Source organism: Pseudophryne corroboree, chromosome 5 (assembly GCF_028390025.1).
Source record: "Pseudophryne corroboree isolate aPseCor3 chromosome 5, aPseCor3.hap2, whole genome shotgun sequence".
Taxonomy (NCBI): Eukaryota; Metazoa; Chordata; class Amphibia; order Anura; family Myobatrachidae; genus Pseudophryne; species Pseudophryne corroboree.
Genome location: NC_086448.1, coordinates 696,822,308 through 696,836,370, shown reverse-complemented (window position 1 = coordinate 696,836,370; position 14,063 = coordinate 696,822,308). Strand labels below are relative to the sequence as shown.

The 14,063-nt window shown below is 44.8% G+C and overlaps 1 protein-coding gene across 3 annotated transcripts in view; it reads right to left on the bottom strand.

The window, feature by feature from the left end:
- The window catches only part of PREX2 (phosphatidylinositol-3,4,5-trisphosphate dependent Rac exchange factor 2), an 867,640-nt gene that overhangs the window by 681,148 nt on the left and 172,429 nt on the right, over positions 1-14,063 (bottom strand). For all 3 annotated transcript variants that reach the window (XM_063923872.1, XM_063923873.1, XM_063923874.1), the window contains one exon: positions 11,489-11,592. In XM_063923872.1, coding sequence (XP_063779942.1) covers positions 11,489-11,592 — 104 coding nt within the window. The remainder of the gene's footprint in view (positions 1-11,488; positions 11,593-14,063) is intronic.

Genomic DNA, 14,063 nt, shown 5'->3' with positions numbered 1-14,063 from the left:
CTCTGATTGGCTCACGAACCGGCGCCTGATTTAAGATACCCACACCACTGTCGAAGACCAGACTGAGGAGCAGGAGAGGCACGCGCTGTGCTCTCCTGCCCTCACACACAGCCACGCAGCAGCGGCGGTGAGCACATGTTATCTGGCACTGTGGGGGCATATGTATATCTGGCACTGTGGGAGCATATGTGTATATGGCACTGTGGCGGCATATGTTATCTGGCACTGTGGGGACATATGTTATCTGGAACTGTGGGGGCATATGTTATCTGGCACTGTGGGGGCATATGTATATCTGGCACTGTGGGGGCATATGTATATGTGGCACTGTGGGGGCATATGTATATCTGGCACTGTGGGGGCATATGTATATGTGGCACTGTGGGGGCATATGTATATCTGGCACAGTGTGGGCATATGTGCATCTGGCACTGTGCGGGCATATGTATATCTGACACAGTGTAGTCATATGTGTATCTAGCACTGTGGGGACATATACATATTCCCACACTGTACCAGATATACATATGTCCCCACAGTGCCAGATACACATATGCCCCCACAGTGCCAGATATACATATTCCCACCCTGTACCAGATATACATATCTGGCACTGTGGGAGCATATGTATATCTGATACAGTGTGGTCATATGTGTATCTGGCACTGTGGGGACAAATGTATATCTGGTACAGTGTGGGAATATGTATATCTGGCACTGTGGGGGCATATGTGTATCTGGCACTGTGGGGGCATATGAATATCTGGCACAGTGTGGTCATATGTGTATCTGGCACTGTGGGGACATATGTATATCTGGTAAAGTGTGGGCATATGTGTATCTGGCACTGTGGGGGCATTTGTGTATCTGGCACTGTGGGGGCATATGTATATCTGTCACTGTGGGGGCATATGTATATCTGGCACTGTGGGGGCATATGTGTATCTGGCACTTTTAGGGGCATATGTGTATCTGGAACTATTGGGGGCATATGTGTATCTGGAACTATTGGGGGCATATGTGTATCTGGCACTGCACTACTGGTGGAATATGTGTATCTGACACTATTGGGGGCATCTGTGTACCTGGCACTACACTACTGAGGGTATATTTGTATCTGGCCCCCATATCTGTTTCTCACACCCATTTTTTTGCCACGCGTGCCTTCGGCGCGCTCATACAGTACCACTAAGAATTTTTTTCTACTTGCACCACTGCATTAAAGTAAATGTTTTCTTCACGATACTTGACATCTCTTTGATTATACTTTATTGTTGGTTTTTCTAAAAAAAAAACTTTGAAAATGGCTTATAAATTTCTTTCTTTTTCTTGCGGCCCACACCAGACTTAGACCTTGATTATTCGGCCCAGTTGGGATTTTGAATTTAACATGCATGCTCTATTTGCTCATTGAAAAGCACCAATTCTGCAGATTTAATTCTCAGAGCAATACAAATGAAGTGATACTGAATACAAATTATTAAAACAATAAACAAATAAATTTATTATTCTACTAGCATTTGCATAAAGTGCAAAATTGTAAAGCAATTAAGTCTTGTTTGCAAAACATATTGTTCCATTATGTTTTAGCATAATCTGAAAAGAATACTAAATTACTGTTTGAAGTGTACAGTGTTATAGGATCAGTGATTTCTTACATTTAAAATGTTTAAGAATTATTTAAAAAAAAAAACTTTATGCATATATATACGCTTAAAAGAGTGCTCCCACAACAAGTCAGGTAAGTGCTAAACTAGGAGATGGATGTGTACAGGTGAGAACTAGGAGAACTGTGCATATCCGGCACGGGCGAGCTGATACACAGAAGCAGCTGTTAGGCTCTCTCAGAATCAAATGGATGATGGAGGCTGACCCGGCTGTAGTTGTATTATACTGTACATGTATTATTGTAATGTTCTCACAATAGTAAAACAAAGAAGAAATGATAATACTACTAAGAACTCAAATGAACAACAAAAAAACAAAACATAAACACTGAAAAGAGGTTTAGCATCAGAGATTGTATAAAAACGGCTGTGGACATTTGCTTTCTACTGCTTGATGTTGTGTCTATGACTGAATGATACTGTAAGTGATGGTTGTCTGATTGTAGGACAGATAACTAGATAGTGACCGTCTACAGTGAAACCTAGTTTATCATTTCATGTTCTCTGGTGTTTACCACCTTTGATCATTTGACCATTGTGGTCAGGTGTACTATATCTTTACATTTAGTAAGGTGTGGTCATGGTGTAAAGGACAGTGTGATTTGGTATTTTTTTTAAATTTCTTTTTACTAAACACTGAGCAACATCCCCAAACAGGTAATTTCAACTTTAAACTTGTCATTTATTTTGTACAGTCTGGACATGGCTACTAATAACAAATGCACAGACAAAATTCTTAAAGCTATGAGTGCAAATGCTAGGAGCTTGGGAGACAAAATTCCAGAACTAATTGCAATAATGACAAGGGATAACTTGGATTTTGTCGCAATTACAGAGTCATGGGGGGTAATTCCAAGTTGATCGCAGCAGGAATTTTGTTAGCAGTTGGGCAAAACCATGTGCACTGCAGGGGGGGGGGGGGGCAGATTTAACATGTGCAGAGAGAGTTAGATTTGGGTGTGGTGTGTTCAATCTGCAATCTAATTTGCAGTGTAAAAGTAAAGCAGCCAGTATTTACCCTGCACAGAAATAAAATAACCCACCCAAATCTAACTTTCTGCACATGTTGTATCTGCCTCCCCTGCAGTGCACATGGTTTTGCCCAACTGCTAAAAAATTTCCTACTGCGATCAACTTGGAATTACCCCCATGGTGCAATGAGAATCATGACTGGGACATAGCTATACCAGGATACAATTTATTTAGGAAGGATAGAATAGGAAGAATAGGAGGAGGGGTAGCAATGTATGTGAAAAAAAAGCATAAATGCTACTTTAATACAAAACTGAGGCCCTTTGGGTCACCAAAGAAACCGGGGAGAAGGACATTATTCACATTGAGGTGATCTATAGACCACCAAGCCAGGGGCAGGATTTGGACAGGAACCTATTATTGGACATCACTAAAATGTCTTTAGAGGGAGAAGTCATAATCATGGGAGACTTTAATTTACCTGATGTAAATTGGGAGGGGTCTTTTGCAAGTTCAGCTACAAGTGGCAAATTTCTACATTCCTTACAGGGAGCATCTCTCAAGCAATTGGTGAGGGAGCCCACTCGCAAAGACTCAATATTAGATTTAATTCTTACAAATGGTGATAGGATATCCGACATATATGTGGGTGAGCACCTGGGATCCAGTGATCATCAAGCAGTATGGTTTAGTATAAAGACAGGATCCAACTCCTGTCACACAAAAATAAAGGTGTTGGATTTTAGAAATGCTGACTTTGCAAAAATGGGGAGATGTTTAAGTGATTCATTGGTGGACTGGAGAACTTGGAAGGAGTGCAGGAGAGGTGGGAAAAACTGAAAAGTGCAATACTAAGTGCAACTGACCTTTGTATCAAAAGGGTTAGGAAAAACACTAGGAAAAGAAAGCCAGTGTGGTTCACAAAAGAAGTAACAACTAGTGTGAAAGCAAAAAAGATGACTTTTAGGAAATACAAACAGACTCAAAATAATAACGACAAAGAGGTGTATCTTGACAGACGGAAGGATGCTAAGAGAGTGATCAAACGTGCAAAGGCAGAAGCTGAGGAGAAAATGGCCCAGTCAGTAGATCAAGGGGGCAAATTCTTTTTAAAGTATATAAGCAAAAGGAGAAAATCAAATGGAGGAATAATAAGACTTAAGGCAGAGAGTGAGCATTTGATGGAGGGACACAAGGCAATAGCAGATCACCTAAATAATTATTTTTGCTCAGTATTTACTACAGAGGAAGGGATGGGGCCACAGTTAAGTTGCAAGGACATTCATAAAAAATAAGATTTTACTTACCGGTAAATCTATTTCTCGTAGTCCGTAGTGGATGCTGGGGACTCCGTAAGGACCATGGGGAATAGACGGGCTCCGCAGGAGATAGGGCACTTTAAGAAAGCTTTGGATTCTGGGTGTGCACTGGCTCCTCCCTCTATGTCCCTCCTCTAGACCTCAGTTAGAGAAACTGTGCCCAGAGGAGATGGACAGTACGAGGAAAGGATTTTTGTAATCTAAGGGCGAGATTCATACCAGCCACACCAATCACACCGTATAACTTATGATAAACTACCCAGTTAACAGTATGAACAATTAACATAGCCTCGGTTCAAGACCGACCAACTATAATATAACCCTTATTGAAGCAATAACTATATACAAGTCTTGCAGAAGAAGTCCGCACTTGGGACGGGCGCCCAGCATCCACTACGGACTACGAGAAATAGATTTACCGGTAAGTAAAATCTTATTTTATCTAACGTCCTAGTGGATGCTGGGGACTCCGTAAGGACCATGGGGATTATACCAAAGCTCCCAAATGGGCAGGAGAGTGCGGATGACTCTGCAGCACCGATTGAGCAAACACAAGGTCCTCCTCAGCCAGGGTATCAAACTTATAGAACTTCGCAAAAGTGTTGGAACCTGACCAACTAGCCGCTCGGCAAAGCTGGAATGCCGAGACCCCTCGGGCAGCCGCCTAAGAAGAGCCCACCTTCCTAGTGGAATGGGCCTTAACCGATTTAGGTAATGGCAATCCTGCCGTAGAATGTGCCTGCTGAATCGTGTTACAGATCCAGCGAGCAATAGTCTGCTTTGAAGCAGGAGCGCCAACCTTGTTGGCCGCATACAGAACAAACAGAGCTTCCGTCTTCCGGATCCTAGCTGTTCTGGTCACATAAATCTTCAAAGCCCTGACCACATCCAGGGAATCAGAATCCTCCAAGTCCCGTGTAGCCACAGGCACGACAATAGGTTGGTTCATATGAAAAGATGAGACCACCTTGGGCAGAAATTGAGGCCGAGTCCTCAACTCTGCCCTATCCACGTGAAAAATCAGGTATGGGCTTTTATATGATAAAGCCGCTAATTCCGAAACACGCCTTGCAGAAGCTAAGGCCAACAACATGACCACTTTCCAAGTGAGGTATTTCAACTCCACTGTTGTGAGTGGTTCAAACCAAGGTGACTTGAGGAAACTTAATACCACGTTAAGATCCCAAGGCGCCACCGGAGGCACAAAAGTAGGCTGTATATGCAGCACGCCCTTCACAAAAGTCTGTACTTCAGGAAGCCAATTCTCTTTGAAAGAAAATGGATAAGGCCGAAATTTGGACCTTTATGGACCCTAATTTTAGGCCCAAATTCACTCCCGTTTGAAGGAAGTAAAGCAAATGGCCCAAATGGAACTCCTCCGTAGGAGCAGCTCTGGCCTCACACCAAGAAACATATTTCCGCCATATACGGTGATAATGTTTCGATGTCACATACTTCCTAGCCTTGATCAGGGTAGGAATGACCTCCTCTGGAATCCCTTTTTCCGCTAGGATCCGACGTTCAACCGCCATGCCGTCAAACGCAGCCGCGGTAAGTCTTGGAACAGACAGGGCCCCTGCTGCAGCAGGTCCTGCCTTAGAGGAAGAGGCCACGGATCTTCTGTGAGCAACTCTTGCAGATCCGGATACCAAGTCCTCCTTGGCCAATCTGGAACAATGAGAATTGCTCTGACCCTTCTTAGTCTTATTAATCTCAACACCTTGTGTATGAGAGGAAGAGGAGGAAACACATAGACCGATCTGAACACGCATGGTGTCACCAGAGCGTCTACCACTACCGCCTGAGGGTCTCTTGACCTGGCGCAATACCTCTTTAGCTTTTTGTTGAGACGGGACGCCATCATGTCTATTTGAGGCAGTTCCCACCGATCCACGATCTGTGTGAAGACTTCTTGATGAAGTCCCCACTCTCCCGGATGCAGGTCGTGCCTGCTGAGGAAGTCCGCCTCCCAGTTGTCCACCCCCGGGATGAACACTGCTGATAGCGCGCTTACATGGCCTTCCGACCAGCGCAGAATCCTGGACGCCTCTGCCATGGCCACTCTGCTCCTTGTGCCGCCCTGGCGGTTTACATGAGCCACTGCCGTGACATTGTCCGACTGAATCAGAACAGGTTTGTTCTGAAGCCATTCCTCCGCCTGGCGTAGGGCGTTGTAAATGGCCCTTAACTCCAGGACATTGATGTGAAGACAAGTCTCTAGGCTTGACCAGAGACCTTGGAAATTTCTTCCCAGTGCGACAGCTCCCCAACCTCGGAGGCTCGCGTCTGTGGTCACCAGGATCCAGTCCTGAATGCCGAACCTGCGACCCTCTAGGAGGTGAGCACTGTGCAGCCACCACAGGAGAGATACCCTGGCCCTGGGAGACAGGGTGATCCGTTTCTGCAAATGTAGATGGGACCCGGACCATTTGTCCAATAGGTCCCATTGGAAGGTCCTCGCATGGAACCTGCCGAAGGGGATGGCCTCGTATGAAGCCACCATCTTCCCCAGAACTTTTGTGCAATGATGCACAGAAACCTTTTTTGGCTTTAAAAAGTTCCTGACCAGGGCTATGAGCTCCTGAGCCTTCTCCACCAGAAGAAAAACTCTTTTTTGGTCTGTGTCTAGAATCAGGCCCAAAATGGTCAGACACGTTGCAGGCACTAGCTGGGATTTCGGTAAATTGAGAATCCAACCGTGCCTCTGCAACGTCTTCACGGACAGAGACACGCTGTCCAGCAACTTCTCCCGAGATCTCGCCTTTATAAGGAGATCATCCAAGTACGGGATAATTGTGACTCCCTGCTTGCGCAAGAGCACCATCATTTCCGCCATTACCTTGGTGAAAATTCTCGGGGCCGTGGAAAGACCAAACGGCAACGTCTGAAATTGGTAGTGACAATCCTGTACTGCAAAATCTCAGAAACGCCTGGTGAGGGGGGGAAATCGGAACATGAAGGTACGCATCCTTTATGTCCAGGGACACCATCCAATCCCCTCCCTCCAGGCTGGCGATGACCATTCTGAGCGATTCCATCTTGAACTTAAACCTCTTCAAGTACAGGTTCAGGGATTTTAGATTTAGAATGGGTCTGACCGAACCGTCCGGTTTCGGTACCACAAACAGGAATGAATAATAACCCTCTCCTTGCTGGAGATGTGGAACCTTGATTATCACCTGTTGAATGTACAATTTGTGAATTGCCGCTAACACTAGCTCCCTCTCTGACGGGGAAGCTGGCAGAGCCGATTTGAAAAACCGGCGAGGGGGCATGTCTTCGAATTCCAGTCTGTATCCCTGGGAAACAATCTATATTGCCCAGGGATCCACCTGTAATTGAACCCAGACGTGGCTGAAAAGACGAAGACGTGCCCCCACTTGATCTGACTCCCCCCGGAAAGCCCCCGCATCATGCTGTGGACTTTGCGGAAGCAGGGGAGGACTTCTGCTCCTGGGAACTAGCTGAGTGCAGCCGTTTTCCCTTACCTTTACCTCTGGCAACGAAGGACGATCCTCGTGCCTTCTTGTTTTTATTGGAACGAAAGGACTGCATTTGATAATGCGGTACCTTCTTAGAATGCTGCGGGGGAACATAAAGGGAAGGTAAAATATTCGATTTACCGGCCGTAGCAGTAGAGACTAGGTCCGAGAGGCCTTCTCCAAACAATTCCTCCCCCTTGTACGGCACTGACTCCATATGCCGCTTCGAGTCGGCGTCTCCCGTCCACTGTCGGGTCCACAAGAGCCGCCTAGCAGAAATAGACATAGCGTTTATTCTAGAGCTTAGTAAACAAATGTCTCTCTGAGCATCCCTCATATACAAGGCAGCATCTCTGATATGCTCCATGGTCATTTGGATGGTATCCCTATCTAAGGTGTCAATCTCCGTAGATAAGGAGTCTGCCCATGCCACGACAGCACTACAAACCCAGGCCGACGCCATGGCCGGCCTAACTATAGTTCCTGAATGTGTGTAAATGTGCTTCAGGGTGATTTCCTGCTTGCGATCAGCAGGATCCTTGAGGGAAGCTGTATCCGGAGAAGGCAGTGCCACCTTCTTGGATAAGCGTGTCAGCGCCTTGTCTACTTTAGGCGCAGATTCCCATCGTATCCGATCCTTCTGTGGAAAGGGATACGCCATGAGAATCCTTTTGGGAACCTGTAGTCTCCGATCTGGAGATTCCCAAGCCTTTTCGCATAATTCGCTTAGCTCAAATGAGGACGGAAACGTGACCTCAGGCCTTTTCCCTTTATACATGTGAACCCTCGTGTCAGGGACAGGGGGTTCTTCCGTGATATGCAAAACCTCCTCTATGGCAATAATCATGTACCTAATACCTTTTGCCACCTTCGGCTGTAATTTTGCATCCTCATAGCCGACACTAGAGTCAGTATCTGTGTCGGTATCTGTGTCAGCGACCTGGGATATGGGACACTTTTGAGACCCTGAAGGTCCTGGCTCCCTAGGGACAGGCACGGGCTGGCTACCTGACTGATCCCTAGCTTCAGCCTTGTCTAATCTTTTATGCAGAAGATTTACATTTGCATTCAAGACATTTAGCATATCCACCCAGTCCGGTGTTGGCGTTGCCGACGGCGACCTGACATTCAAGCACTCCCCCTCCACATTTAGCGAGCCTTCCTCATCAAACATGTCGACACACCCGTACCGACACACTGCACAAACCCAGGGAAACTTTTTCTGAAGACAGTATCCCCTGAAAGGCCCTTTGGAGAGACAGAGAGAGAGTATGCCAGCACACACCCCAGCGCAACAACCTGGAGACCAACACAGAATGTTTTTCCCCAGCAGCGCTGTATTATATTGTATCCGCCAATTATGTGCCCCACCCTTCTCTTTTTAAACCCCCTTCACCGTGTGTAAGCAGGGGAGAGTCCGGGGAGCTTCCTCTCAGCGTTCTGTGGAGAGAGAAATGGCGCTGCTGAGTGCTGAGGGAGAAGCCCCGCCCCCTCGGCGGCGGGCTTCAATCCCACTCAAAATCGTGAAAAAATGGCGGGGGCTCAATTATATACATGTACAGTGCCCAGCTGTACATGTATATACCTATTTGCCATCCAAGAGGTGTTACTATTGCTGCCCAGGGCGCCCCCCCCTGCGCCCTGCACCCATACAGTGACCGGAGTGTGTGAGGTGATGTGGAGCAATGACGCACAGCTGCAGTGCTGTGCGTTACCTCTGTGAAGCTGAAGGCTTCTGCCGCCTGAGACGTCTTCTTGCTTCTGCCCTTCTGCTCTGTGAGGAGAACGGCGGCGCGGCTCCGGGGGTGGACGCCCAGGACGAACCTGTGTTCACCCCCTCTGAAGCTAATGGTGTTCAGTAGCCGAGGCAGCAGATCCTATCAGTTAAGTAGGTCTGTCCCTCTCTCCTCAGTCCCTCGATGCAGGGAGCCTGTTGCCAGCAGTGCTCCCTGTAAAAAAGTAAAAATCCAAAACAAAAATGCTTTCTGTAGCAAAGAACTCAAGAGAGCTCCCTGCAGTGCGCCCTTCATCCTCTGGGCACAGGATCTAACTGAGGTCTAGAGGAGGGACATAGAGGGAGGAGCCAGTGCACACCCAGAATCCAAAGCTTTCTTAAAGTGCCCTATCTCCTGCGGAGCCCGTCTATTCCCCATGGTCCTTACGGAGTCCCCAGCATCCACTAGGACGTTAGAGAAATAAGGCAGATGAAAGTACATTTACAGAGGAGAAGGTCCTAACAGAACTTTCAAAACTAAAAGTGGATAAATCAATGGGACCAGATGGGATACACCCAAGGATACTCAAAGAGCTAAAAGATGTGCTGGTTACACCTTTAACAGAATTATTTAACCAGTCACTAAATACAGGTGCTATTCCAGAGGACTGGAAAAGTGCAAATGTAGTTCCACTGCACAAAAGTGGAAGCAAGGAAGAAGCAAGTAACTACAGACCAGTAAGCCTTACATCAGTAGTAGGGAAAGTAATGGAAAAACTATTAAAAGAAAGAGTTGTGGAATATCTTAAACAACTTACAGGATCCAAAACAACATGGATTTACTGGTGGTAGATCATGCCAAACAAATCTTATTGACTTTTTTGACTCTGTGACGAAAATAATAGATCAAGGGGGAGCTGTAGATGTAGCATATCTAGACTTTAGTAAGGCATTTGACACTGTCCCACATCACAGACTGCTAAATAAACTTGAAAGCGTGGGGGTGGATTATAAAACGGTTAAATGGATAAGAACCTGGTTGCAGGATAGCAAACAGACAGTTGTAGTGAATGGAGTTAAATCTATGGAGGGAAATGTTACCAGTGGAGAACCCCAGGGATCTGTACTTGGTCCAGTTCTCTTTAATATCTTTGTTGGTGACATTGCAGATGGTATTGAAGGGAAGGCATGCCTTTCTGCAGATGATACAAAGATATGCAACAGGGTAGACACACCGGGAGGTGTAAAACAAATGATTGATGACCTAGGTAGGCTTGAGAAATGGTCAAGAACGTGGCAACTACAGTTTAATGCTAAAAAATTCAAAATCATGCACTTGGGTCTCAAAAACCCAAAGGCTACAGTAAATATAGCATCAAGGGTACTATAATGGAAACTACTGAGGAGGAAAGGGATTTAGGAGTCACTATTTCAAGTGACTTGAAGGCAGGAAAGCAATGCAACAAAGCAATGAGGAAGGCAAGTCAGATGCTTGGTTGCATAGGGAGAGGAATCAGTAGCAGGAAAAAAGAAGTGATAATGCCACTGTATATGTCATTGGTGCGTCCCCATCTGGAATACTGTGTCCAGTTCTGGAGACCATATCTCCAGAAAGATATAAATACATTAGAGAGTGTACAAAGAAGGGCAACTAAAATGGTGCATGGCCTAAATCACAAAACTTACCCGAAAAGGCTGAAAGATCTTAACATGTATAGTTTGGAGGAGAGAAGCTAAAGGGCGGACATGATAGAAACTTTCAAATATATCAAGGGTCTTAACAAAGTTCAGGAGGGAAACATTCTTCAAAGGAAGAGAAGTAATAGAACTCGAGGACATACACTGAGACTGGAGGGGGGGGAGGTTCAGGGTAAATTTAAGGAAAAATTACTTCACAGAAAGGGTAGTGGATAAGTGGAATAGCCTCCCATCAGAGGTGGTAGAGGCTAAGACTGTAGAGCAATTTAAAAAAATGCTTGGGATAGGCATATGAATATCCTTACAAAGAATTAAGGTTCAAAAAGGGTTGAGATTGCCTAAAGGATAAAAAAAAAAGTGGCAGACTAGATGGGCCAAGTGGTTCTTATCTGCCGTCAAATTCTATGTTTCTATGTCTAAGGTTCCAAAAATAAAAGTTACAATATTTTATTATCCAATACTATTCTGCAACAATCCTGAGCTGTTTAGATATAAAACCACTTACACATAAAGAGTCTATGATTGCATGAGTTGGTAAGAGTAGACATTTGCCAGTTGCACAGCGGTAAATAGCTGAGTTATCAGCATACATGACAACAGCTTTGTATGCTCTGCTGGGATTATTTGAATACACACCTGTTCCATCGTCAACATTTTCTACCTCCATCACTTCTGTGTTAATGCGTCCTCGGAAGAGATAACGCTGCCCGTCTGTGGATGCTTTGCTATTCTTCAAACGCCTTCAAATGATATGAAATGAACTTAATTACTATAACAAGAAGCATCCTAACGTAACATCAAGAATGTTAAACACTCTGGTAAAAAGGTCACGCTCACATGCTAAATACGGGCAGACAAAACAACCAGCTTTTCATGACATTGTTATGAACATATGTACTGTAACATGGCAAAGCTTGGTAAGATATTTGGGGGCAGATGTACTAAGTGATAAAGTGGAGAGAGATAAACTACCAGCCATTCAGCTGCTAACTGTCATTTTTCAAACACAGATGGTAACATGGCAGTTAGGAGCTGATCTCTCTCCATTTTATCACTTCCCAAGGCTTAGTACATATGCCCCTTGGTCATGACTGCTCATGAGCCTATATACTGTATATAGGCAAGTGTGCCCATCTGTGTGAGTGTACAAGCTCATTTTATATTGTCTGCTAGTGAGAGGACAGTGTTAGACAGTTATAGCAATGTATGATTTCCCAACTACACCAATCAGGCTTTGTATAGCAATACTGTAAATGCTATCTCCTATTTTATTGATCCTCCCTATGTGTATGTATATAATTGACATTTAAGGTTATAATTTAGCCATATTTCTGTGTATATATTTGGTTGTGTTTAATTACAGGTTTTAATTGAAATTGTAAGAGTAGAGTAGAATTGTAGAGTAGAATAAGGAAGAATAAATAATCTGTGGCAGGGAACCCACCAGTAACTGAACCATTGGCTACTCTCCAAGAATATATATCTATGGGGTTGGTTCCACCCCATATTTCCTATACTCATATGGACACCTTCTGCTACAACAGCTCTCAGCCCTCTTATCGAGTGCAGTCCACCTTTTCCTTTACTCTCCAAGAATGTCTAGGAGACTTCCAAACATCAGAGAATTCAACCTGACTCCTAGGAAACCAGGGAATATTATCGGATCACCCACTTTCCTAGAGAAGTGGGCAGTGTGGGAGACTTGATGACAAGATTCACACCATTATGTCGTGATGGGGAGATAACAAGAGTCAACAAATATGAAATGGACTGAAACAACAAACTTGTGAAGTCCATACATTGAACTTACTTTGACCCTTTGGAACTGTTGAAACAAAAAATGAATGAAGAGGTTTGGAGACAGATGAGCCCATGTTCACATTCTCTCCAAGTCCCTGTACTGTAGCTACATGTCTATATTTTGAGTCACTATGCCTGGCTGATACACACAGTATAGCAAATTGTCAGTGTAAATTGTATATACAGCCAGAAAGGGGACATGATGTGTGAGATTGCATGAATGCTGCTGTCAGCAAGTTCCCTTCCTATCAATATCCCTTGTTTCCCTAAGGAAACACAGGAATGTAGATTATTTATCTAAAGAGAAGTAGAGGGGAAAATGCACAAATGCAAACAATTTACATAACTCTATGACTTCCACAAGACTTCCGCAAAGCCACAGTTTCCAAGGCACTATATTTGGATCTGTAGCAGCTACTAAATGAGCAAAAAACAAACACACACACACACACACACACACACACACACATCTAGATAGATAGACAGACAGACAGACAGACACGATAGATAGATAGATAGATAGATAGATAGATAGATAGATAGATAGATAGATAGATAGATAGATAGATAGATAGATAGATAGATAGTTGTGTTGGTAGCGTGTACTGGTGGTGTGAATCATAATTAGTATCAGTTTTTTATTGGCCAGGTGTACTCATGTACACTAAGAATTTTTTGTGGCACAATGCATTGCCAAGCAGCAACATGAAGGGGGAATACGTAGCATAAGAAGGGGGAAGAATGTAGCATACATTACAAACATTACACGTATGAGTTCATACTGAACATTGCAACTGTACAATAGATTCGAAATATTAGACATATTATACATGGAAGACTAAAAACGAAGGCAGCTTGGCAGAGTAGCACCGAGGCAGTAATCCGCGGTTGTGTGTGCTGGTGATGTGCAGTGATGGTGTGTGCTGGTTGAGTGTACAGGTAGTGTGTAAAAGGTGCTAAATAGCTAGCTGCCCTTGTGGTGATCTGATCCCCGATCACGAATCCTGACAGGTAGTGTGTGCTGGCGACATGCAGTGTTGATGTATGCCGGTGGAGCATGCTGGTTTAGTGGGCTGGTGGTGTATGCTGGTGGAATATTGTGGTGGTATGTTTGATGGTGGAGTGTACAGATGATGTGCGGTAATGGTGGGTGCTAGTGATGTATGCTGGCGGAATATTCTAGTGGTGATGTGTAGTGATGGATGCTGTTCGAAGCTGCTGGCAGTATGTGCTTGAGGTGTACTTTTGGGAGGATTCTGGTGGCGTGTGCTGGAGGAGTGTACGTGTGGTGTGATGGAAGAGAGTGCTGGTGTTGTTCTGGAGGAGTGTGCTTGTGGAGTGCTGGAAGAGAGTGCTGGTGTTGTTCTGGAGGAGTGTGCTTGTGGTGTGCTGGTGGTGTTTAGTGATCGGT